This window comes from Stegodyphus dumicola, chromosome X2 (assembly GCF_044657685.1).
Source record: "Stegodyphus dumicola isolate Sdum_Otavi_A_Nest chromosome X2, ASM4465768v1".
NCBI lineage: Eukaryota > Metazoa > Arthropoda > Arachnida > Araneae > Eresidae > Stegodyphus > Stegodyphus dumicola.
The window spans coordinates 7,704,262-7,729,770 of record NC_140781.1 but is presented as its reverse complement, the minus strand read 5'-3'; the positions used below and the strand labels follow the sequence as shown (position 1 = coordinate 7,729,770).

The 25,509-nt window shown below is 34.2% G+C and overlaps 1 protein-coding gene across 8 annotated transcripts in view; it reads right to left on the bottom strand.

Annotated features, from left to right (window-relative positions):
• The window catches only part of LOC118185922 (bifunctional peptidase and (3S)-lysyl hydroxylase Jmjd7-like), a 119,042-nt gene extending 93,978 nt beyond the window's left edge, over nucleotides 1-25,064 (bottom strand). For 5 of the 8 annotated variants that reach the window (XR_015039175.1, XR_015039177.1, XR_015039176.1 and 2 more), the window contains exons 1-3: nucleotides 24,822-25,060; nucleotides 6,813-6,963; nucleotides 6,280-6,530 (exon numbers count right to left, since the gene is read on the bottom strand). Coding sequence is in view for 3 of the 8 variants with exons in the window: in XM_085809739.1 (XP_085665865.1) it covers nucleotides 6,280-6,530; nucleotides 6,813-6,963; nucleotides 24,822-24,912 (493 nt within the window). In the remaining 5 variants the exon portion in view is untranslated. Of the gene's footprint in view, nucleotides 1-6,279; nucleotides 6,531-6,812; nucleotides 6,964-24,821 lie in introns of all 8 variants that reach the window. The other 3 variants (XM_085809739.1, XM_085809740.1, XM_085809738.1) reach the window with 3 other exon arrangements.
• Nucleotides 25,065-25,509: the final 445 nt, after the last annotated feature.

Sequence of the window (25,509 nt, the reverse complement as noted above, 5' to 3'; positions counted from 1 at the left end):
ATGTTAAGGTTATTACAAAAGAAATTGTTGCTGACTATAAAAATAGAAGTCGTTTGGCATTATCACTGATTTATATGAATGCAAGCCCTGAATATAGGAACTTAATATGTAAAATAGATGATCCCGTAGTTGCATGGGATACGCTTGCCAAATTCTTTCAGCCAGATTATCGAGCTAGACATACATCCTTGTTTTCAGAGTTCTTAAATTGTAAAATTAAGCCAAATGAAAGTATTAGTTTCTTTTCTTCCAGATTAAAACACATTACTGAACAATTGGCTGATATTAATCAAGCTGTAAGAGATGTCTATATATGTTTTCAGTTTCTTAGGTTTCTTCCAGAAAAATATGATCAGGTAGTTCAGAACATTTTGAGGTGGCCAGATGAAAAATTTATATTTAAAAATGTTGAACTGGAAATACTTGCAGAGGAAACACATTTTAATTTAAGGGAGATAGACAGAGAAAATTCTAATAAGACTATAGAAGTTCAAAGTACTCACTTTGAACCCAAATTTGAGGAGAATAAAGGGTTCAAGTGTTATAAATGTGGCCGTCCAAGTCATATTCAAAAGTACTGTAGAATGAAAGGTAATTTTTCCAGATCACCCTCGCCTGCTTCTTCTGTTTCCTCAGCTGTATCTAGTAGTAATAAAACATCCCCTAAACGTATGTCTAAACCCAAGTTATGTAAAGGTGAAAAGAATTCCCATGCTGAGTCCTTTTTCATAGCTCAAGCTAATGTTAACAACTAGGAGGAAAATTATGATAGTTGTATTTTTGATACTGCTGCATCTCATCATTTTTGACAAAATCGTGAATTGTACAATACTTTTTCTCCTGTAAACAATGAGAACATGCTAGTAGCTGTTGATGGGGCAACTTTTCCAATTCATGGGAAAGGCACTGTTAAAATGAAATTTGGGGATAGAATTATTTTGTTTAAAGATGTTTTATACTCACCTGAACTGAGACAAAATTTAATATCTGGACCTACGATGGATATCAATGGAGCAAGATTTTATGATAAAGATGGGTAAATTAAAATTACTAATGACGAAAATGAAACTATTTTTAAGGCTAAGTTGATAGGAAGTAATTATCATGTATTCCCGAAAATAGTGAAAAAGGGAGGCAAATCTGTGAAATTTGAAGCATCCATAGTTCAACATAATAATAGTGAATTATGGCATGGTCGGTTTGGTCATATAAATTATGGTGTGTCAGGACTAGTAAGAGACATTCAGTTTGAGTCTTCGTGTATTAAAGAACTCATCTAATTTGTTTTGTGAACATTGCCAAATCAATAAGCAAAGGCGAATTTCCTTCAGACCTTTAGAAGGTATTCAAGTGAAGAAACTGCTTGAAAGGGTTTTTCTGATGTATGGGGACTTATTAACATTCCAGGTAGGAATAGTGAATGCTATTTCATTTCCTTTATTGATGAATATTCTCGTTATGTGGTAGTGTACCCCATTGTAGAGAAAAGTTAGGTATTTGAAGTCTTTGAAAGGCATATAGCACGTGCTGAAAGGTCTCTGAATCTTAAGTTGAAATATTTTAGAACTGACAATGGACTAGAATATGACAATGAACAATTCAGGATATACTGTAATAAAAATAGAGTAAAGCACGAATTTACAGATATATATACTCCGGAACAAAATGGAGTTTGTGAGAGATTCAATCAGACAACTCTCAACAATGTACTTGCAATTTTACATGATAGTGGTATAAGTCCTGAATTTTGATCAGATGCAGTAATGTATTTTGCATATTCATTTAACAGAATTTGTCAGAAAGGTCAAGATAGAACCCCATTCGAATTGTATACTAAGCAAAAAGTATCAGTGTGTCACGTTAAAGGCTTTTGGAACGATTGCATATGTGGGAATTTCAAAAGCTAAAAGAAACTCTAAGCTTGATCCAAAGGCACGAAAGGCCGATTGATTGGATACAGTGTAAGAACAAAAGGGTACAAAATTTGGTTGGAAAATGAACAAAAAGTAGTAGAAACCCTAAACGCTAAAGTCACTTGGAATGCAGAGAAGTTGCAGTGGAGCTGCACTGGGCACCCTTCCTGATTTGAAATCTGAAGAGAGGGTCGAGTTCCAATCTATTGATACTGCAGTTGGCTACTTCCCTGAAATAGAGGAAAGAATTGATACCAGTGTACCCTCTTCTATACCTAGCACTGACACTCAATCTACATTGAGACAGGTAACTTGGCTTCGTAAACCTGTTCCAAGGCCAGACGGTACTCGTACGGATGTGCACTATTTTGAGAAGGAGTCTAATCAAAGACTACGATCACCAAATTATGTGGAAAAGTATTGCACTGAGAATAATATTCAGTATGATCCTACTTTGTTTGATTTCAAGAGAAGTAATACTTATAGTGGTGAAATCGATCCAGCTGGCACTCCTTCAATGTCATATACCCAAGACAGTTGACTAGAGGTTTCAATTTCGAACACTTATAACCAAGCAATGAAATCTACAGAAAAGGATAAATGGAGAGAGACAATGGAAGAGGAAATGGACAACATGCAAAAGCATAAGGCATGGCATCTTGTTCCACTTCCTAAAGACAAGACTCCATTAGGTTGCAGGTAGATCTTCAACATTAAAAGTGACGAATTTGGAAAATTGTTTGTTTTAAAACTCGTTTGGTGCCACAGGGTTATCGGAAATTAAATACGATACGTATGATGAAACCTACTCACCTATAGTCAACTTTTCAGTAATAAGGCTCTTTTTCTCTCTCCTAGTTGCACACCTTGGATGGGCAAATATACAGTGCGATGTAAAAAGTGCCTATCTCTATGCTCCTTTATTTGAGGAAATTTACATGTCCCAAGTTCAGGGTGTTGTAGAGCGAGATAAAGAAACTTGTGTGTGTTATATAGACAGGGCCTTGTATGGTCTGCATCAGAGTGGGCGATTATGATACTACAAGTTAGATAGAACACTATGTAATCTAGGGTTTACCAAGTTTGATTAGTGTAATTGTGTGTATCAATTTCAAGATTTTGTCATTCTGTTGGTTTATGTTGATCATATTGTTGTGTTTGGAAAAAGTGAAGTTCAGGCTAAAAAGATATTAAAAGTTCTGAGTTTACATTCTGATTTGAATTTTGGGGAAAACAAGAAAGCTCTTGGGTGTAGAATTTGAATATGAGAACAATAGTGTTCTGATTCGTCAGCAATTATATATAAAAGACATAGTTGATCGATTCAAGTCTTTTAAAATACAAATTACTTTCCTTCCAATAGTTAAAAGGTGTGAAATACTCTAAGTCCCGGTACACAAAAAGAAATGACCAAGATGATAAATTATCCTTATAGAAATGTTTTAGGATGCCTCTCGTTCCTTTCTAATCGCACTCGTCCGGATATAGCCTATGCTGTTAATACATTTTTTCAGTTTCAAAGCAATCCTGGTAAGTTTCACTGGGAAGGATAACTTAAACTTTTAGGATACGTTTCAAATACCAGATATCAGAAACTTAAGCTGGTATGCAAGGAACTGAAGCTCAATATATATTCAGATTCGGATTTTGCTTCAAGCAGGGATGATATGGTGTCTATTGGCGGACAAATAGCTTTTTTGGGAGAATCACCTGTATCTTGGCGTACATTTAAAGAAAGGGGAGTGAGTTTGTCTACTATGGAGGCTGAATTTATCTCCATGACTGACTCAGCAAAAGAATTGGTTTGGTTTAAAAACATTTTGAATGAATTCATTCAGTTTAAAATTGCAAGTAACTATGTTTCAAAACCTATATTGTTTGCGGATAACATGGCTGCCATAAGTTTTGCAAAATCACCCATTGAAAACTCAAGGACGAAACATATAGATGTAAAGCAATTCTTCATTCGTGATCTACTGAACAGGGAAATTTTTGATCTAAAATATGTTCCAAGCAAAGATAATCTGGCTGATCCGATGACAAAACCGCTAACTAAACGTAACTTGATAAGATTTTGTGGAGCAATTTTCTTGTGACATTTCTTTTTGTGTGTATATAACTTTAAATTAAGAGTTTTGTTTAGATGTTTCAATTTTTGACTGTATCATTGAAAATAATATGTTGCAAGTCATTATGATGAGTATTAGATAACGTAAAATTATACAGAATGAATGTTGTGTGAATGACCAGGGCCCTGGGTTAAATGTATTGAATGTATGATCATACATGTGTCTTTGTATTGTTCTGCAACATGTTGGATTTTTGTATTATGGTAAAACTTTGAAAAATGGGATAAGATGTGCACATCTTCCTTAAAGATTCTGAATTGAATGGAGTTGTGTATTCTTACATTTATATTTATTTATTCTTGTTTTGAATTTTATAAAAATACTAGCGTTCAGTTTTTGTTTCAAGTCGGAAGTGATGATGTGGGGGACATTTGTTGAAAATATGGCCTATTGTAACCCTTTTTCTGCATCATCTCTCCTCCTTGAAATAATTCTAACTTTTACATAAGGTTTAGTTTTTATTTTAAAAGGCTATAGCAATTACTTTTACTTCGTTATTCACTGCCTCTGTTTGTATTAAGAACGGACTGTTCCAGCCTAATTAAGATGCAAAATAAAAACTTGAGGTTACGTCATCTGGAAAGCTGTGTCGTGCCAACAGCTGATTGTCTGCCGTGAGATGACGTCATGTCTACTTCACGTATAAGTATCTCGTATCGCTCTGGCTTAGTCCTTCTGGTTCCTGTTTTATTGCTCCTTGGTGTGCCGTTCCAGCACTCATTTGAAGACGTTATTGCGATGCGTGTTGTCCAGAGATAAGTACCATGGTTTCAGTCCATGATGATTTTTCCTGGATTCTGCAAAGCGGCTACGATGTGAGCAACTGCCGTGGGTGGCATCCTGTTTCTATGATTTGGCGGCGATAGATCTCAAGTTGTGGTTCCTGGTGGTCAACTGAAGTGGGCGGCATCCTGTTTTCAAAGTTAAGGGATGTCAAATAACAAGCTGTGATTTCCAGTGAGCAACTGCCGCAGGTGGCTACCTGTTCTATGGTTTGACGCGATAAATTCCAAGCTGTGATCTCTTGTGAGCAACTACAGTGAGTGGCTTTTGCCAGTTCAAGTGCACTCAAGGTTTAGTTTAATTTTTCAGGTGCCTTCTTGGCCAAAAAGCATGGACCTATTTATAGTGAAGCGAAATTCATATTAACCGCATAGTTTTTGTTCTGCGATATGCTTTTTGCGTATTGAATGCTAGTATTCAAAGATCAGGTAATATATTTGCTGTATCATTAATAGTGTAATATTCTTTAAAGGAAAACCCCTTGGGGTTAATGAATAGTCAACTAAATGTAATTTATGATAATGTTACACTCTTTAAGTTTCTGGTGTGGATTAAATTTATTGTACTTTTATTTTTATATATATTGTTAATAAATTGGTTAAGTTTAAAACTTTTGTCTTCTATGTCTGCATAGTATATAACCTTAGAGAGCTTCTATTACTATTTCTGCTAAATGTTTTTATAACTTTAAACTTTGCTTTTGCATCACTTTCGATTATGTCAAAAAGAGTTTCCGATCCTAGAGCTGCCAAAGGATCTACAAAGCGAAAGCATGTTTCGATGTGCATCAAACAAAAAGTGGAATTGCTGCAAAAAATGGATAACGGCATATCCTTTGTTTCTCTAACCATTCCGAAATCTGTTTATCAATTTCACGCTGCTCTGTGGGGAGAGGGGGGGGACGTCGCGGCACGCAATGAACTGGAAGTTGATCTGTCAGCACTATCCTTATCTTCAGGGCAGATGTTTTTATTTTATTCAGCTTATAATTCCTTACTAAATGTAGTATTTCATCTCGATGTACTCCTCTGATATGATTTACATCAAATTCCTCGTCATTATAAATATCACGAATACACATCAAATTGTTTTTTGGTTGCAATTTTGTAATTTCAACTATGCGTAATGTATACTTTATGCATGCATGCGTTGAAAGAAATGTTTAATAAAGTAAACAAATAAATATTAAGCTTTTTTTTTTGTAAATTTCGATACCCTTTAGATTATAATTGCTCTTTGTTTCATAAATTATGATTTCATATTTTTAATTTTATGATTTCTGCATGCCATCTTACCAGATTTAAATTGATGATCTATAATCCGGAAAAACCCCGAATCCGGAATCGCCAAAGTCCCGATGAATCCGGATTAATGACTTTGTACTGTATTATTTTAGATTTAGTTACTTTAAATAAAGTTTCATACATGTTTCTTAATGATTTTAAAATTAATACCTAATGCTTTTGTTGCCCAAGGAATGTGTGTATCAGCATCATCAATCAAGTTACTAAATTCTTCAAGAAAACTGTTATTTTGCTTCTGTATGTAACAGACTTCTGATGATTTGGGATTCTCCATTATGTCCAAAAATTCCTCAAATGTCATAATTTTTTCCTCTGGTAACATAAACCTATCTGAAAATACTGCATCTGCATATCCATTGGGAGTAACAGAAACAGTTACTGGCTTCCCACCAAGTTTGGATCTAAAAAAACATATGTTGCTATATAATAGAACATATTATAATTTTTATACATATTTGATATTTTACACATACTAAAAAAGGAAATAACAAAAATTTCTCTTTAAAATTATCATAAACATTTCATATCATATAAAATATCTAATATTTTATAGATACACAGAATAGACTTAAATCAAAAAGCATACTTAAAAAGGGCAGGGGAAAATAACTGCTAGAAAAATAGCATATTTTTTTCTAATTAAACTGAATATTTGTATATTTATGAGATAAAAACAGAATTACTTCAAATAAGATGCATTCCATTTTCTTAAAGCAGGCCAGTGACTAACAGCATTTTTGATTATTACAGGTATATTATGTGAAACCCATCTTCTAAGAAATTCTGTTGATGATGGAATACTTTCAATTGTAGCTATTTCTCCAGAATGCAGAGCTGAAATATACAGAAATATAAATAATCTACTCATTTAATAACTATACAACATTACATGTCCTCCAAAAATTCAAACTTTTTTTTAAAAATTAGGAAAACAAAATGTTAGTCATAGTTTTATATAGGGTGGAACATAAAATTCTCCACTTTGGGAAATAAAATTAAAAAAGGTAGTTATTTTATTTTATTGATCTTTATTTAGCAAAATAAATATATCTGGGAATTTATATTTTTAAAATAGTACTGCTGGTATGCCACCTCATGTCTTTGGTTTTCAACCAACTCGGCACGTGGGTTTTGAAAAATACATTGACACGTGGTGCTACATATTTTTCAATCTTATCATGAATATTTTATTTTAATGGATTATTGTTGTCAGTTTATTTGTGTATTCATAATTTAACAGACCTTTTTAAGAAAAGGCATAGACATGTTTGATATATGGCATGCAGCCTGGCCATTCTTTACGCATTGTTTAACATCATAGATTTCCTTCACTTCGCCAAGTATGTGGTTATCCTGCTTGTTTCACATATATGGTGGAAGGAGTTTATTTAAATTTCATGGCTTTCTACACTTTAATTAAATCAACATCAGGGCACACACTGATCAGATAGTCATTAAGTCACATTAAATTGTTAACACCTGAATATAAAATTTAACATATTTGTGTGTAGTTTCCACAGAAATAATTATTCTTCCAAAATAGGGTTTTATTTTATTTAAAAAATAGTTGAATTTTCACATATAAAAGCAATAGCAGTTACGAGAGTCATATTATGAAAATTAATTTAATTTTATATAAAAGCTAGTGGATAAAACAATTATTCAATGCATCTGACATCAAAAGCCATAAGATTATTCAAACACATTTGATAAGATCATAGACTATATAAAAATACCACAGTGGACGCAAATAATTCCCTGTCAAATGATTTCTTTTAAATGAGCAAAAAATTGTTGAGTTTTTTTGGCACTGATGCATGCAACATAAGGTGATACACTATTTTGCATCAGTTTGATGATTTGAGTAATAGTAGTAAGTGTAATGATAATTTTCAAAAGTATAAAAAGTCTGATATTTGTATTTTTTGTGAAAAATCCCATTTGTCTGAAAGTTGTAAGGATACATCTTTAATGAGTTTATAGAGTAAGAAAGATATCATTAAGAAAAAGAATGTTTGTTTTGTGTGCCTTAAGAAAAACCATAGAGCAAATCAGTGTACAGCTAAACATAGGTGTACCTTATGTAAAAATCGACATTTTGTAATTATGTGCCCTGATTTGCCTTCTAACAAAACAAAAAGTGTCACAGAATTAGGGAATGACGAAAACAAAACAGGTATTCTTAATAACTATGTTAAGGTATCAGATGTATACCTTCAAACTTTAATTGTAAAAATTCAGAATGGTTCTAAAGAAATGTTTGTACGAGGAATTTATGATAGTGGTTCTATGAAATCATATTTATGTAATGATGTTGCTCAAAGGTTAAATTGTAAGTCTATTGGTGAATAAAAAATTAAGCAATTTCTTTTTTGGTGGAGTTGAGACTTCAGAAAATGTGTATAAAAACTATGTTATTGAAGTAAGCAATATATATAGTAAATATAAGTGTAAATTAGAGGTACTTGGTCGAAACAAAATTTGTTCTGAAAGTAAGCAACTCCCATCTGGTTCGTGGTTACGCGAACTTAAGTCACATGGTATCAAATTAAGTGATTTTAAAAATGGTCCATATAATGTCGATAAAGAGATAAAATTACTAATTGGTGCGGATTTTGCTGGTAAGTTGCTAACTGGAAAAATTGTTCCCCTTACTTGTGGCATCAGCGCGGTGCATACGCAGTTAGGCTGGACTGTTATGGGTAAATTTACTGGCACTGAGCCAACTATGATAAATACTGCATCCCTCCTAATTTCTTCTCTGTTAGTGAAGGGTCAATGTATAAGTGATTTCTGGAAGTTAGATGTTTTGGGTATTAGTGAACCTTCCGTAAGTAAAACCAAAACTCAGTTACAGGAGGACACACAAAAATATTTTGAAGAGACTCTTACGGTAAATTCAGAGGGAAGGTACGAAGTAGCATTACCTTGGGTGTCGGATAGCTCGCTTTTACCCGAATACAAAGTGATAGCAGAAAAATGTCTTGTAAGTACTAAAAGAAAATTAATGACTATGGGAAATTTTGACGCTTATGGAGACGTTTTCCAGAACTGGTTAACACTTGTGATAATTGAAAAAGTACCAGATAAGAATAAATATAAGGGTGTACATTATTTACCTCATAGAGCGATTGTTAAAGAAAATAGCAGCACGAGTGTTTAACGCAAGTTCTCATTCGCCTGGTTACCCATCATTGAACGATTGTTTGTCTACTGGACCAAATTTAATTGAAATTATACCTTTGATTCTTAATCGGTTTCGCAAGAATTACGTTGGTGTCACTTCAGATATAGAAAAAGCGTTCTTGCAAATATCTATGAGGGAAAAACATTGAGACTTTTTGAGATTTATGTGGTTCAGTAGGGATAATCAAGAACAAGTTGAACTGTATCAGCATAAAAGGGTAGGTCTCAAATCTATTAATGAAGCTGTGAGTATACATCTCTTTTGTGACAGTAGTAAAAGTGCGTATGGTGCATGCAACTTTTTAAGAGTACAGAGTGGCAAAAAGGTGAAGGTTAGTTTGGTACATGCAAGATCGAGAACAGCGCCTTTAAAACCTATTACGATTCCTCGATTAGAACTTCTTGCTTCTAATATTGGTTCTAGGTTATTGTATTCAGTTATTAATGATATTGGCCTACATGAAGTTCATATTCATTGTTGGACTGACTCCTCGATGGCTTTAAGTTGGATACAGCAAAATCAACATCGGGGAGCATTCGTTTTTAATCGTGTACAGGAAATCAGGTCTTTGACGTCCCCTACTGTATGGCGACATGTACTTGGTAGTCTCAATCCTGCTGACCTACTTTCTAGAGGTTGTTATGCAGATCAATTAATAGAACGAAAATGGTGGGAGGTAACTGATTGGTTACGGAAAGATGAGGCGAATTGGCCTAAATCTAATGATGAACCAGATGAGGATTTAGTTAATTCAGAAATACGTAAGACAGTTATTGTTACGCTGGTAAAGAATGATAATTGTATTGGGTGGTACTATAAGTATTTCTCATCATTTAAGAAAATTGCAAGAATGTTATCATGGATATTCAGATTTTATAATAATGTACGTAAGAATAATAATAACAACCATTCTAAGGATTTGACTGTATCTGAAATAGAAAGGGGAGAAATAGCTTTAATGTTATTAATACAAAAAGAGTCGTTTAATGGTGAAACAGATGATAAGCTAAGACGACTCAGACCATTCGTCGATAGTCAGGATCTAATAAGAGCAAAGTCTAATGTTGCTTATTGTGACGACTCTAGCAGCTTTAAGTTCCCCATCATATTACCTTCTGAACATCCAGTAGTCAAATTATTTATATTAAGTGCACACAAAGATTTGTTACATGCAGGTACTACATTATTGATGTCGCATTTAAGAGAAAGATACTGGATCTTAAAATCACGTAAAACTATAAGGAACTGTATAAGAAAATGCGTAACATGTCAGAGATTTAAGGCTAAAAGAGGTGAGACAGTCCCAGGCGTTTTACCAAATGATAGGGTTCGTGATTCAGCCATTTTTGAAATCATAGGATGTGATATTGCAGGACCCTTGCATTTAAAGGATGGACGAAAATCATATATTGTGCTCTTCAAGTGTGCGGTTTATCGTGCTATCCATATGGAACTGGTTACCTCATTAACAACTGAATCATTTTTTCAGGCTTTAAGGCGTTTTATCGCACATCGTGGACGCCCTACCACCATATATTCCGATAATGGGACAAATTTTGTAGGTGCAGAGAGAGTTCTGCAAACCATTGACTGGGACTGCCTCTGCTCTTAAGCTGCTGAAAAGAGAATACGATGGAAATATAATCCTCCATCCGCCGCTTGGTGGGGTGGATGGTAGGAGAGTTTAATACAGATTGTAAAACAAATATTGAGAAAAATTTTAGGTCGTGCTTCTCTTGGTTATGAAGAGTTACTCACCGTCTTGTGTGATTGTGAAAGAATTGTCAACTCAAGACCACTTACGTACGTGTCTGACGACATTGAAGATCCCTTGCCTTTAACTCCAGAAAAATTTCTGCATGAAACTCCACAGTCGGGTGTACCTGATATTGACAATGTGGACAAAGAAAAATTGAGTAGAAGAGCAAAGTATCTCCAGAGAATTAGAGAATTGTTAAGAGTGAGATTTCGCTCTGAGTATCTAGGGCAGTTAAGACAGCAGTCTACCAAAAATTACAAAAATAAACCTCTCTCTGTAGGAGAAATTGTCTTGCTGGAGGGTCAAAATAAAAACCATGCATATTGGAATTTAACACGCGTTATTCGGGTGATCCCTGGTCGAGATGGCAACATAAGAGTTGCTCTTGTAAAAAGTAATAATTCAGAGTTCTTGAGACCAATACAGAGATGGTTTAGATTGGAACTGGATAATATAATAGATAATACTCAAAATGATCAAGTTCCTTTCACCACCAGTAGTGGTAGAGTTGTAAAATCACGAACAATGTAATTCATGTCTTTGAGTTATTATGATTTAATTTTTGTGCTATTATTGTTGTATTATTCATTAGTATTAATTTTGTTTTCAAATAATATGATTTAAGTATTAAGTAATTTTCTTTGTTATGTAACCCTCATTTATATTGATGTAAGTTTTATGTTTTGAGAGTGTAGCCATCCACTCAAAAGGTGGGAGAATTGTGGCGACACACTGCCTTTCTGTGGCAACCCTAAAGAATTCGTCTGTCATGAGGATCATGTGCCCAGATGCATCATTACGTCTACGTCTGCTTTTCTGTATGATAGTTAATTGCATTTAAGATTTTGTAGAATAAGAAATGGCGTGAAAAATAAATGTTGGTTTTTAAAAAGTGTCGGCTCAGATTTTCGAACCTATGATTTACTTGTTAAGCAACATCCTAAATACACCTGCTCAAATGTCTTACCACTCAACCCTATATCTGAAGGACTGAACATAAAATTACTAATAATTAATACTACTAGCATTTAAACACAGTGCTTGAAATATCAGACTTAAAATGTTTTTATGAACCACAAAGCCAATTAAGAGGGTGAAGAACGACAATTTTTTTAACATTAAAAAAAAAAAAAAAAAAAAAAAAAAAATTCACAACAAACATTTTCAATTTTCATACACATACTTGATATTACAATGTATTTGGAGCAAATTTAAGTTATGGATAGACTTGAACATTGACTTTAATAAACAATGCATTTCTTGCAAATCCTCTTTTGTCCAATTTATAAGTTTTATTTGTCAAGTGTGGACATATATGCATATGATATTTCATTTATCTGCTAATTCAAGATCAAGATGCTAAATTACATCGATTCTGCAAGTAAAAAGAAGTGACACAGCAACAGCACTTATAATTCTTACTTTGATCCAGACTTGCAGAAAATAATATTACGAAAACAGATTCTGATATTTTCTTGTTACATTTGGACATCGTGAAAGAAAATCACTGTCCTCAAGATCAGTCACTAAAGTTGATCATGAACTGAAAAGTAATATTACTTAATGCAAAACTATTCCAGCCAGCTACTGTTTCAAACATTTTTAACTGCTTCTTACACCATTTAACAGATGTGAGTTTTCTTGGCCAAAGGTAAATAAATAGCAACTGAGAACCAGAGAGCCATTTTCCAATATGAATGTCTTCCTTCTTCACATAACTTTTAATATTATCTCTCTGAATGCTGTCATAATTGATATGCAGATGCACTTTGTAATTATTTCTGCATCTTCTGTTATGAGGCAAAATACTCTTTTATTGAAAGAATACTATGTACATTTCTGCTACACCTTGAGTCACATGCAGAAAAATTCAAGCATTATCAGCACCTAGGAAACGAAAGCAATTTTGATGCCTTATTAACAGAAATTCTATGGCCATATGTTGCAGTGTAAGAAATAACTGAGATAGGAGAAAAAGTGTGGAAGAAACAAATATAATCATACTTTTCTTTTCCCATTATGGTTTTCTTATTTCTGTGTGTATTTTGCTTGGAGCTTTTCCACTGAGTGTAATTTGCACTTGGTGACTTTTTCATGAGAGTTGCTATGACATAAAAGTATACAGATTTTATTATAATCACAAAAGTTAATATTGCTGCCCAACGGGGTTTTGGTTACTGACTGTGACTACCGAACTGAAGGGCTTGGGTTCAAATCTCACAGAAGGCTTGGACATTGTAAACGTATAGTGCATTTGCAGTATGCGGGCATTCTAAATATATGGAAAGCCAAAAGTACTCTCGTATGGTTTGGTGGTAGCCGGAGAGGGGCAGGAGACCCCCTGTCCCATCCCCCAATGTTTTCTCTCTCTTAAAATTTGGGCAGAAATAAGCAGAAGACGTGTCATCACCTGCATGGTGCTCAAGGTTATTTGCCAAAAGACAGGTATAAAACTGCACTTCTTGAAACGATAATAGTTTTGTGTTTCTTCTGAATATATCAAGACAAATGAGATATGACAACAACAACAAAAAATAATATTTAAATTATACTTTCTCAACAAATTGTGAAGGTGCAAGTTTTTATTATCCTTTTCAAAGACTATTCAAGAAATACTTTTTTTAAGACTAAAATATTGACTGAAAATTTCTCCTTTTATTTGTAGGATTTTACTTTTATCCCCACATTTCTTCAACATCGACGCTAACGTCATATCCTGATTTCTCCTTTTAGCCCATGCGAATCTTAATTTCAAAAAAGAATTCCCCCCTTCTGTTTTTACAAGTTCGCACACACACTCTAGTCATTGCTGAGATTGTCATTGTAACGCTAAGTATATATTTTGATTTATTAAAAGAATTTATATTTTATAAATTGGTATTTAATAATCATCTAAACTAAGCTCAGTGGCACAACTGCCCTAGCAGGCCATGGCCTGCAGTGCCCCGAAATCTGCTTCCGTGACCATGGGCCCCAGGATGCATGAGCATACGGCATAATTCTTATTATTTAGATTCAATGCCAAAAGCTCTGTTGCTGATAATACGCTGGGTTGAATTTTCCTTTCAGTAATCTCTCGACGGTTATTAAAATAGTTTGTCTTTTTACACTGGTAATTCTCTTTTTCCCCTCCACTTCATCTTGAAGAGAACCAACAAGGTGATTTAGATCATTAGTAGGTGTTATCTTAATCAAAGAGGACGTTTCCAAACTGTTCCCATGCTTTTAAAATTTTCATCTGGAATAGCTGACTTAACAGGAGGGTAAAGCATTGCAGCATATTTGTCTTCCCGAAGTCTCTAAAGCTCTTAGTTTCATTTCCAGCTGACGTACAATTTTCAAAGTGACGACTTTTGTGACTTATGCTTTAACAGCACAATGGATAACAGATCTCGAATGTAAACTTCGACAAGTAACTCCTCTTTTCCATAGCGTAACTGCAACTGTTTCACAGCCTTATCATAGTTTTCACCACCAGGAGGAAAACATTTAATTAACTCATCAGCAGATGAATCCTTTTCCATAGCTTGGGCTAAATATGCATATTTATCACGATTATCAAGGTTTGAAACTTTATCAATTTTCTGAAATTGTCCCCAAAAGCACAGCCAATTCTTGATATTCCCATCAAAAGTGGGTAAATTAATTTTAGGGTAATGTAATAAATTATTAGGTACAGTACTTACAACTACAGGAACACTAGATGCAGCAGAATGTTGACTTTTTCCATTAATGAGATCCTTTAATTTGCTCTCTAAAACTCTCCACTTGTCAATATAGCTCTCTGATACATTGACTGCTTCTTCGATATCTTCCTCCTTCTCTTGGTACATAAACAAAAGGTCTCTAAATTCCTATTCGCATGCCATCATTAATTTTGCTTTATCTTCAATAACTTTTAATTTCAAAATTTTATTTTACACGGGTAACTCAGTTTCACTTTTATGAAAATCATTTTAAGGAGTCATAAATAGTCTTCATTACTGTTTTCGATAAAGTAACAATTGTAACTCACTCAAATCACAGTAGATGTTCTGTCCACGGATGCCAGTTGTTGGATACTGAATTCAAAACTCAGCTATAAATCGATATTTCTAATACTCAAACCTCAAATAATGTAAATAGTATTAACACTTTTTATTCTTTGTAACATTAATAATTACAATGCTTATACTTTAAAATATCTAACTACGGATATGAAGACAATTCTCATTAAATTAAAAACATTAGAATACTCTTTTCAGTTGTCTGATTCAGAATTGCAAAGTTACAAACAATAAACACATGAAGTTATACTGACAACAATATGCGTGCATAAATTTAACACTCAGTTTTCTACATGCGTGATAAGAATCTTGACTCTGCAGGCCTCCAAAAAAGAATGTTCCCCTTCTGTTTTTACAGGCTTCCGTACACACTCTACTTTTCATCGAGATTAACGTCGTTCAAATGCTATGTATATATTTAGGTTTATTAAAAGAATTTTTTCTTTGTAAATTGGTATTTAATAATCCTCTAAAATCACAAACTGGTGTACAAATGATACGATAAACACATGGAGTTATACTGACAACAATATGCATGCATAAATTTAACACTCAGTTTTCTACATGCACAATAAGAATCTTGACTCTGCAGGCCTTCAAAAAAGGATGTTCCCCTTCTGTTTTTAGAAGATTGCATACACACTCTACTTATCGTCGAGATTAATGTCATTCAAATGCTATGTATATATTTAGGTTTATTAAAAGAAATTTTTCTTTGTAAATTGGTATTTTATAATCATCTAAAAACACAAGCTGGTGACTACGGCCTTGAAAAGAATATGTTTTTAATAATTTGAACATGTCTGTAAATGATGATACTATTGTTTCTATGCAAGCACCTGAAAGCAACAGAATTTCAGTTTAAAGTAAAACCATTTTGGAAAGATAATCCAAGTATTTGGTTTCAGCAAACTGACAGCCAGTTCATTAACAAAGGGATAACTTCTGATGTTACAAAGTATTATATCGTTGTGGACCATACTGAGACTGACATCTTAAGTCAGGTAAGTAATATAATCGATCCTCCTCCAGTTATTGATGTAGATGACACTCTTCAAAAAGAATAACTGAAATTTTTTCTGGCTCTGAAGAACAAAAATTAAGAAAGCTTTTGACAGATATTGATTTAGGTAACAAATGCCCATTTGTTTTACTCTTGACATATGCAGGAATTTGCAGGACCTCTTGTCGAAATAAAATTGTTAAAATCTTTGTGGCTTCAATACCTAGCCATATTGGTTTCTTTCGATATTGAACTTAAAAATTAGTAGCTATTGGCTGAAAAAAATCGCTATTATCACAAATCCTGCTTAATTTTATACAATGAAAGTCAAACTGAAAGTAACTAATGCTACTGATACAAGTGATGCTTTAGATAGTTTGCAGAAACAAAATATATGATTTAAATACAAAAGTAGATAAACGTTTTACACTGTATTCTTGTGTTCGATCTCACTCTCTTCATCATTCTAAGTCTAGATCCTTGCCGATGAATAAACACAGTGAAAAAGCATTCAAAATAATAAGTCAAAAAACTGCACAAACTCGGTATCCATGTATGCCAAAAATCACTGCTACGCAAAGCCAAAATAACAAGTCAAAGAATTGCACAAACTCGGTATCCATGTATACATTGACCTATTTTCACTTCAAAAAACCTCACATAATTGCACAAACTAGGCATTGCACACTCCCTTGACTTTATCCATGTACACGTTGACCTATTTTCACTTTTAAAAACATCAGAGAATTGCACAAATTTGGCATTGTGCACTCCCTTTGTCCATGTTTGTCCATTGATATATTTTAACTTAAAAAGTCAAAGGAGCACCCAATTCTAGGTAAAAGTATATTCACGGAACATTCAACTACTCAGGTTACCATAAATGACACAACAATTTGGCAATAAACGAAACAACAACCTGGTGATAAACGAAACAACAACTTGGTGATAAATGAAACAACAACCTCGCAATAATACAAGGGGTACCTTTCAGTCTACTCTAACCAATGGAACAACCTAAGGAGTTTCTGTTTTCACAAGTTTGTGTACACACTTTGTTCATTACTGAGATTAATGTCATTCTAATGCTATGTATATATTTTGATTTATTAAAAGAATTTTTTTCTTTATAAATTGGTGTTTAATAATCATCTAAAAAGCCAAATATTACACTATTGTTATTTTACCTTTCTGATATAGTTATTTATTTCCTTTTTATTCTTTAATAAATTCATTGTTAAAAATGATTTATTACTTCCAGCCCCGTAATATATAAACTAATTATCTTTACCATTAATGTTTAAAATCAATAAAATTTGCAAACTTTGTCTAGGGTTCGTGGATTTGGAGTAGTTGATAACACTTGATGAAGAATTAAAACACAACTTATTTGCTAGTATTACACAGGAGAGTTCCGACACCTTTTCAGTCATCAAAAAACCATGTTAAACATGCTGAAATAATCAGCAACACAGCCTTCAGGGTATAATGGTGAAGGAACCTCCACGGCAAAGCACTAAAGCACAGCTCCTGAGCCGGTGAATTGCTCTCAAGCCAATTTCTGTACTCAAGAATTTCCACTTCCCAGTATCCTCTTGAGGGTGTCCTGATAGGGTGTCTAGAGTATTGTCAATCCTAGAAAGAGAGTAACTGTCTTTCTTAGTGACATTATTTAGTCTCTGATAGTCGATACAAAATCTAGTCAAGTTGTCTTTCTTCTGGACAAGAACTATAGGAGATGCCCATAAGCTTTTGGATAGTTCGATGATGTCATTTTCTTGCATCGCCTTTAGAAGATTTCCAACCTCTTCCTGTTTTGCAAATGGCAGATGTCTGGGATGTTGACACTATGAAGAGGATAACTGTCATCTTTAGTGACATAAATTTAGTCACTGGTAGTTGACACAAAATCTTGTCGAGGCGTCTCTCTTCCAGAGCATTTCCTTCAAGATTTCCATCCTCTTCCTGTTTTGCAAACCACAGAATGGGATGTTGCTTGATTGGAAAGTAATCTCCCTAATCAATTTGATGTTGCATCAGTTTTGTATGGCCAACATCTACAGATCATGTTCTAGAGAGAAATAGATCTTCAAGTTCTTTAACTGTTTTCTCTGCCACACATCTTTGTTCGTTGGTGAAGTTTGCACTCTGCAGAAGTTTGTAAACACACGTAACTGGAGTGCATGTTCTTCACTCTTCTGGATGGTTCTCAGTCTGTGTCTAACATTCACTACTCTCACAAGGATGCAGTCTCTAAAAGGTCTACTAATGTCGAGGCCACAAAAACATCACTTTGGCAATTTTAAGGGCATTCAATTATTCCAGATTTGAAGCTATTGTTTTCTATGGAGCCGGTTATTAATAATTCTGTCAATGGAGGGATGGTGACATCTATTTTTGTTGTTACTTGCTTTGTTGTCCAGTCTGAGCATTAATTTGTCTGCAATGTTAGTGATAAAAGCCAAGTGCTGGTATATCTCATTTCTGAAGGTAATGGTGATGTTAATTTTACCTTCATTCAGGATCGTTATCACCTGTCACTATCTACAAGTCACACAGGGCGGAGTAAAGCGCAACATTTCATGCAATTGCTGAGCTATGTGTATTCTAACGATGGTTACATTTGTTCATGCGATGATCATCATACAAGGATGCTTATTCATCCATTGAAGAACAGTCTGTTATCTCCCTCACTCGTTGAAGTCACACAGGGCGCTTCTCATATCTCTCTTTCGCGTTATCAAATGGCGATCTTTCCAAGTTGTTTGTTGAGCTGACTCAAACTTCATGGCATAGACCAAGGCAGATTATGTCTTTCAGATCTGCCAATCTCAGAGCCTTCTGAATTTCTGCATATTTGACTACGTCGACAAGATGCATTAGTGCCAGATTTTTGCAGACATCAGGTGGACAGTCTGGATATGCTTGATGCGCCAACCTCTCGGTGTCAGTTGCCAGTTCTTGGAGTGATGCAGCCAACTGTGGCGCCTTTATGTGGCAGTCCCACTTGTTATTTTCCGCCATGATCGAAAACTGGGTCTTATATGCACTCCATGATGATTTTCCATCATATGTGCTTGGTTTGATTACAGTATGAGAAGAAACTAGGAGAACCTTAAAATTTTCAGGGTGGGCTCAGTCCAAAGTTCTAATAAAATGTCTACTTCTTTCCAAAACTTTCTCAATTTTTCTTAAAATCTTTCTTTCACATCTGCAATTTTCATTTCAGTTTTCTCTCTAAGCTTCATGATGTCGCTTTTAATCTTCTTTTGCTCCACTTCTATCTGCTGGAGTTTCTCTTGTAGCTCTTTTTGCCGGCTTTTATCTCTTCTTGACATGATTTTAGTTCTCTCTCTAACTTTTCTTGTCCAACCTTGATCTCAACCTTCATCTCTTCTTGTTCGGCTTTCACAACTGCTGACAAATCCATCAAAGCCTTCATTTTTTCTGGCAAGGCTTTCTTCTGCAGGCAGGTCACTAGCATTCACTCACAGATTCCACTTCTGACACCAGTTGTTGCATTTTACAGGTTCATGAATTGGGAGTAATTGATGAAAACACTTGATGAAGAATCAAAACACAATTTATTTGCCAGTATTACACAGGATAGTTCCAAAGACACATTTCCAGTCCTTGAAAATCTATGACAAGCACACTGAAAAATCAGAAACACAGCGTTCAGGCTATAATGGTGAACATAGATTCACGGCACAGCACTAAAGTACAGCTTTCGAGTCAATTGATCGCTCCCAAGTTAATCTCAAGATACTCCTACTCTGCATACAGGCAGGGTATATATAGTTTTAACATACCTTCAAGAATATTCTTGGGAAAATCGCTAAGAATGCATTCTAGAATGTTTTCTCCAGGTCTATGGCATATCACCAATTTTGTCTCCAAATGGATTATTTTGGGCCAAACCTGGCAACCCTAACCCAGCTTTGCAGGGAAGCTATCTTACCACAGCTGGGCATTTCACAATACTATCCCAGTTTTACATTAAAATGTCATAAAAGTAATTTCTTTCAAAAACACAATGGAATTTTAACACATCAGATTTTTTGGTAGCTGAGCAGCTGAAGTCACAGAATACATATTTTTGATTTCTGCCAGCTTACTGGGTTATTTAAACTGAGTTTTGCAGTTCCTTTCCATATACAACAAAAATATAAACCAACATTCTATAGGTGCAACAAATGGTCACAGCCAAACATTCAAGGGATGGAGAACCTAATGGAGAACTTTCCAAGAAAAGTTTACTATATTTATGTTACACATAAAAACCACAAAACCATGCAACCAGACTATTTGTAAGGAGCCCAAAGCCAGGACAAACTATCAGTATTCAGCTTTATTCATACAGTCATTTAGCGGGCCCATTATCCTGCTGAAAGTGCTCTATATAAGCATTCTTCCTCAACATATAGCCTTTATATATGTGACCACCATAAAATAACCTAATAACATACTCTAAGAGCAGGCTTTTAATTGAACACTGTGAAATATAATACTGACAATTCCAATCCCCTTATATTAAAGGGGATTGGATTGGGGCTGCATTGATGCAGCATTTTTACTTTCCATCATAACTGTATGTACAGGATTTGTTCATTTACTATATGAGGAGAGGTCAAATTTCTATATTTCATAAAAAAGTTAAATTACACTAAAAACTTAATATCTGTTACTTTCATTATTTAAACACAATATATTAATTTATCTCTTTCTTCTCCTAGCTTTTAAAATCATTCCATGTATTTCACTGTCCAAACCTATTTTTCTCATTGTACAGTACACATTGGCTTAATGTAATTGCAAATAACATTATCATTCGGATAATGCCAGTTTTGTCTGTTTGTATGCAAAAGCATAGAAAACACAGTTTATTGTGATCAATAATATGATTAATAATATTGAAATATTATAGAAGAAAGTATTTGGGCTCTACTATATGCATCCTAATTTCACCAAATGTGGCAATATGTGTTCTGTGCTGGTTTTTGCACGATTGTGTGTTGTATGGCAACCCTGTTGACATTGAAAAATCTTTTGCTGGAGTGGTTTAATTGCTCATTGGTTCGTGTCGCATGTGTTTTGAAATGGCTTATGTTGCAATGATAGATGTGATGGCAAGATTTCAGTCGCGCATTGTAGATAGAGTGCAAAGTAAATTGAGTATTAAAAGGTACGATGTTGGAGTTGTTAACAAGTCTTTTGTTCATGAGTGTGTTTATGAGGATTGAAGTGTATTTTTGGAATTTCTGTGGGACTTTTAAAACGGAGTCAGAATGCGAAGCTTCTATGAGAACTCAGACGAAGAAGGGCGTTTCTGATAGTTCTTGTGTGGATTTGCAGTTAAATGGTTGCTGATAAAGTATGTGTATGTATCAGCGGAGTTTAAGATTTGGATTGTGGTTTTGGTGTAGTAAGTTAACTTTGGAGGAAGTTTTTATTGTTACTTTCGAAATTTTGAATCTCAGAAATACACGTGATATAGCAAAATCATGGCACTTTTGTTCAGAGACGTTGTGTGACTGGCGAAATTTTATTTAGGAATGTATTATGGAAATTTTATTTAGGAATTTATTTTGTAGAATGTTATGTTCATTATTTTTTTACCTATGAATTTTTGTTGTTATTGTTGTTTTTTGACTTGTTTGTAATTTAGTTTAGTTTATTTAGTTGATTTGTGCCATTCATAGATTTTTTTTAAAGTTTAAACAGAATGCTGTGTACATGGTATTCTTTGAAATTTATTGTTGTTATGTTAATTTATTGAAGCAAGGTGTGCGTAGTTCGTAGATTCCTTTGCTGCCTAGAATATGCAATTTATAGATGTTTTTTGAAGTTAAAACATATCGCTGTGTACATGGAATCTTGTCAAATATTTTTGGTTAGAAACTTTACGTTTCTGCTATCTAAATTTTTTGTTTTTGTTTCGGATTTTTAGCTAAAATTGTGTCTTCAAAACGTGGTTTTTGCATATGCGAAAACTGCATTTTTGGAGACACTTTAGGCTTAAAATTCGAAATGTAGAAAAAAATTTAGGTAGTAATATGGCGGCGTGGAGTTTCTCACCAAAAATGTTTGGCAAGAAATTTGCCGACCTGAGGGCGCATATAAGAGTAGTTCCATTTTTTAAAACTGATATAATTTCACCAATAAAGGTCAAATGACTTTTAGAAATTGCCAATTGAGTGAAAAATGTCATCAAATAAGGAATTAAATCATCAAACTACTTGGCTCTCGTTTTAGTCAACCATATAAAATTAGGCAAAAAAGCAACCATTTAGTCTGGCAATAAATGCTGTGATTTTGAAGGAAATCAGGCAATTTTCTTCAGGCAGAAGAAATCTGCAGTTGCGTTTTGAAACAAATACATACATGACAAACTTTTTGAAGAAGATAAAGATGAAATTGTAAAATTTCCCCACATGCTGATACAAAGGATGCCTTCCGAATATTAAGATTTCCAGAAATAGTACAGCATTGGTCAAAGAATTTCCAGAAATGTTAGAAAGAGCTCATAAACGAACTTTCCTCGAATGCTTGAAGACATCTACTAGTAATAACTTTTTTCCCAGTTAAAATGCTGTAAAAGTAAGTATTTATATGTTTCTACTTAGATTTATATTACATTTGTTAAATTCTACTGTCAATTTGAAGGAGAATTTTCTCATCGTTGAATGTTATAAAAAAAATCTGTTGACAAAAGTGATTACCTTAAGCTGCACCTAATGTACATCCTCTGATTTTGTTTTCTATGACTGCATATAAGAGGGAAATCCATAAATTAAGATGACATTCAATCTAGACTAAGTAAAATTTAAAAATCCATACTTGTTTTTAAAAGTTTTAATTAAAACAGATTATTTGTAACAGTCACGTGTAGGAAACCCTATTCCCTCTTACCCTTCTCGTTACTCGAGAGATTATGACAATGGGTGAATCTTCAGATTATGGTAATTTGGCGAAAATTTAGCGACCCTGCTAGTTTTTTTTTTTTTTTGGACGCCATTTTGTTTTCACGACGTAAAGGCATGTTTGCGAAAGTGCACAATCGCGCACTTATTTGTTTGGCGCTTTTTACACGAGTAAGAATTTGATTTTTGTCAATTTTTTTTTACTTTTTAAGTGAAATAGGTTGATGTATACATGGATGAAGTCAAAAGTGTGCGCAATGCCATTTTTGTGCAATTCTGGGATGTTTTTTTAAGTGAAAATAGGTCAACGTGTACATGGATACCGCATATGTGCAATTCTTAAAAACGTGCGAAGCAGTGGGTGATTCTGCACTTTCTCCCAATATCACACCTAATCTTCAATATGATTAAGCACTTTTGTTCCATAAAAGTTCTAGCATAAGCGTAATTCGGCTAGCAGATTGTTGGAAAAAAATGTTGAGTTAAAAAAAAAAAAAAATGCCGGAGAAAGTGCAGAATCGCCCACTGCTTTGCGCGTTTTTTAAGAGACCTATTTTCACTTAAAAAAAATATCCCAGAATTGCACAAAAATGGCATTGCGCACACTCTTGACTCCATGTAATTGAAAAAAATCCAATTCTTCTTACGGCTAATCTTTGGAATACAGTAACACGTAGTTTGGCAACATTTTGGTAAGGCGATAAAAATTACTAGCTAGGACTTCAGCAATAATCTGAGAAGAACGGAGTTCAAAATTTGCCCTGTAAAAACAAATTTCTGTGCACGTTTGTTCTACTACTTTCTGGAACATTCCGATCGTGATTTGGCTAAAGTGCAGAATCGCCCACTTATTTGTTTAGCGCTTTTTACAAGAGTAAGAAGAATTGGATTTTTGTCAATTTTCTTTGACTTTTTAAGTGACATCAGGTCAATGTGTACATGAATAAAGTCAAGAGTGTGCGCAATGCCATTTTTGTGCACTTCTGGGATGTTTTTTTAAGTGAAAATAGGTCGAAGTGTACATGGATACCGAGTATGTGCGATTCTTAAACCCTCCAAGCAGTGGGCGATTCTGCACTTTCCCCCGTGATTTTAGCTAATAAGCACTTAGAAACAATTTCGCACCTAATCTTCGTCATGATTAGGTACTTTTGTTCCATAAAAGTTCTAGCATAAGTGTAATTCGGCTAGCAGATCGTTGGAAAAAATGTTCAGTAAAAAAAAGAAAAACATGTCTTTACTTCGCGAAAACAAAATGGCGTCCAAAAAAAAAAAAAAAGCAGGTTGCTGTAGCAGGGTTGGTCGCCAAAAAATTGCCAAGTTATCATAATCCGAAGATTTACCCTTCTTACTCTTGTAAAAAGTGCCAAACAAGTAAGTGGGCGATTCTGCACTTTAGCATCGAAATCGTTTCTAAGTGCTTATTAGCTAAAATCACGATCGAAATTTTCCGGAAAATGTCACATGACATGTCTCATGATCTCTCATTTCTCTGAGACAAAATAATCTGTGATTCGAACTGTGTACTTCTCAGATTATTGCTAAAGTCCAACCGAGTAACCTTTATCGCCTTACCAGAATGTCGCCAAACTACCTGTTATCAAATTCCAAAGATTAGCCTGACAATGTTTTTAGAATTACAGAGAAATTTGATCTCCATATTTCAAAAGCAATAAAAATTAGGATGAAAAATCGTAGAGTGCAATTAAATTCTTATTAGATTAGAGTACATTTTCATACACAGAATGCAACTAATATATAGAATTCAAGGTACCATTATACTCCTCAGACAGATCGGCTACACACTTCAGTAGTTTTAGGTTATCCACTTTAGCATCGTCCGCAACATCAAATGTTTCAGGCATGTTTATGTTTTCAAATTACTGTTGCCAAACGGTTAAAAGAAATAAAATACTAATACTTATTTTAGTGTTGGCTGATCTCTAGAATAATGGTCCTCAATAAACGCAGTGGCTAATCGCACCGACGGTCCGAATAGTCTTTGAGGATATGTTATACAAGGCCAACTTATACTCAAAGCCTGCCAGACTGAACGAAATTCCGGTTCCCAGTTTTCAGTGGCTTTCGCGAAATTCATCACTAGGTGGCGCTCGCATTCTGCTACAATTTTGCTATACGCTCACTAAGGCTCTTTAGAGGAGCCTTAACTCCTTAGAGGCTCCTTAGAGGAGCCTTAACGCTCACTATTTGTAACGTGGTTCGTTATTAACAAAAAGTGTATTTTATGGCTAGCTGCTGTATATTTGAAGGCTATAACATAACGAGCTTGGTTTTTTTGGGTAACTTTTTATGCATATAGGTTTAAAATTGTGTATATACGTCATTGAACTCAGTTCTGAAATTCCTCTTTCTGCTTATTTAATTCTGAAATCTTTGTGCATCTAATGCTGTTATTTTCAAAACTTTGTTTGTAACTTTCTTCTGATTAATCTGGAATGGGA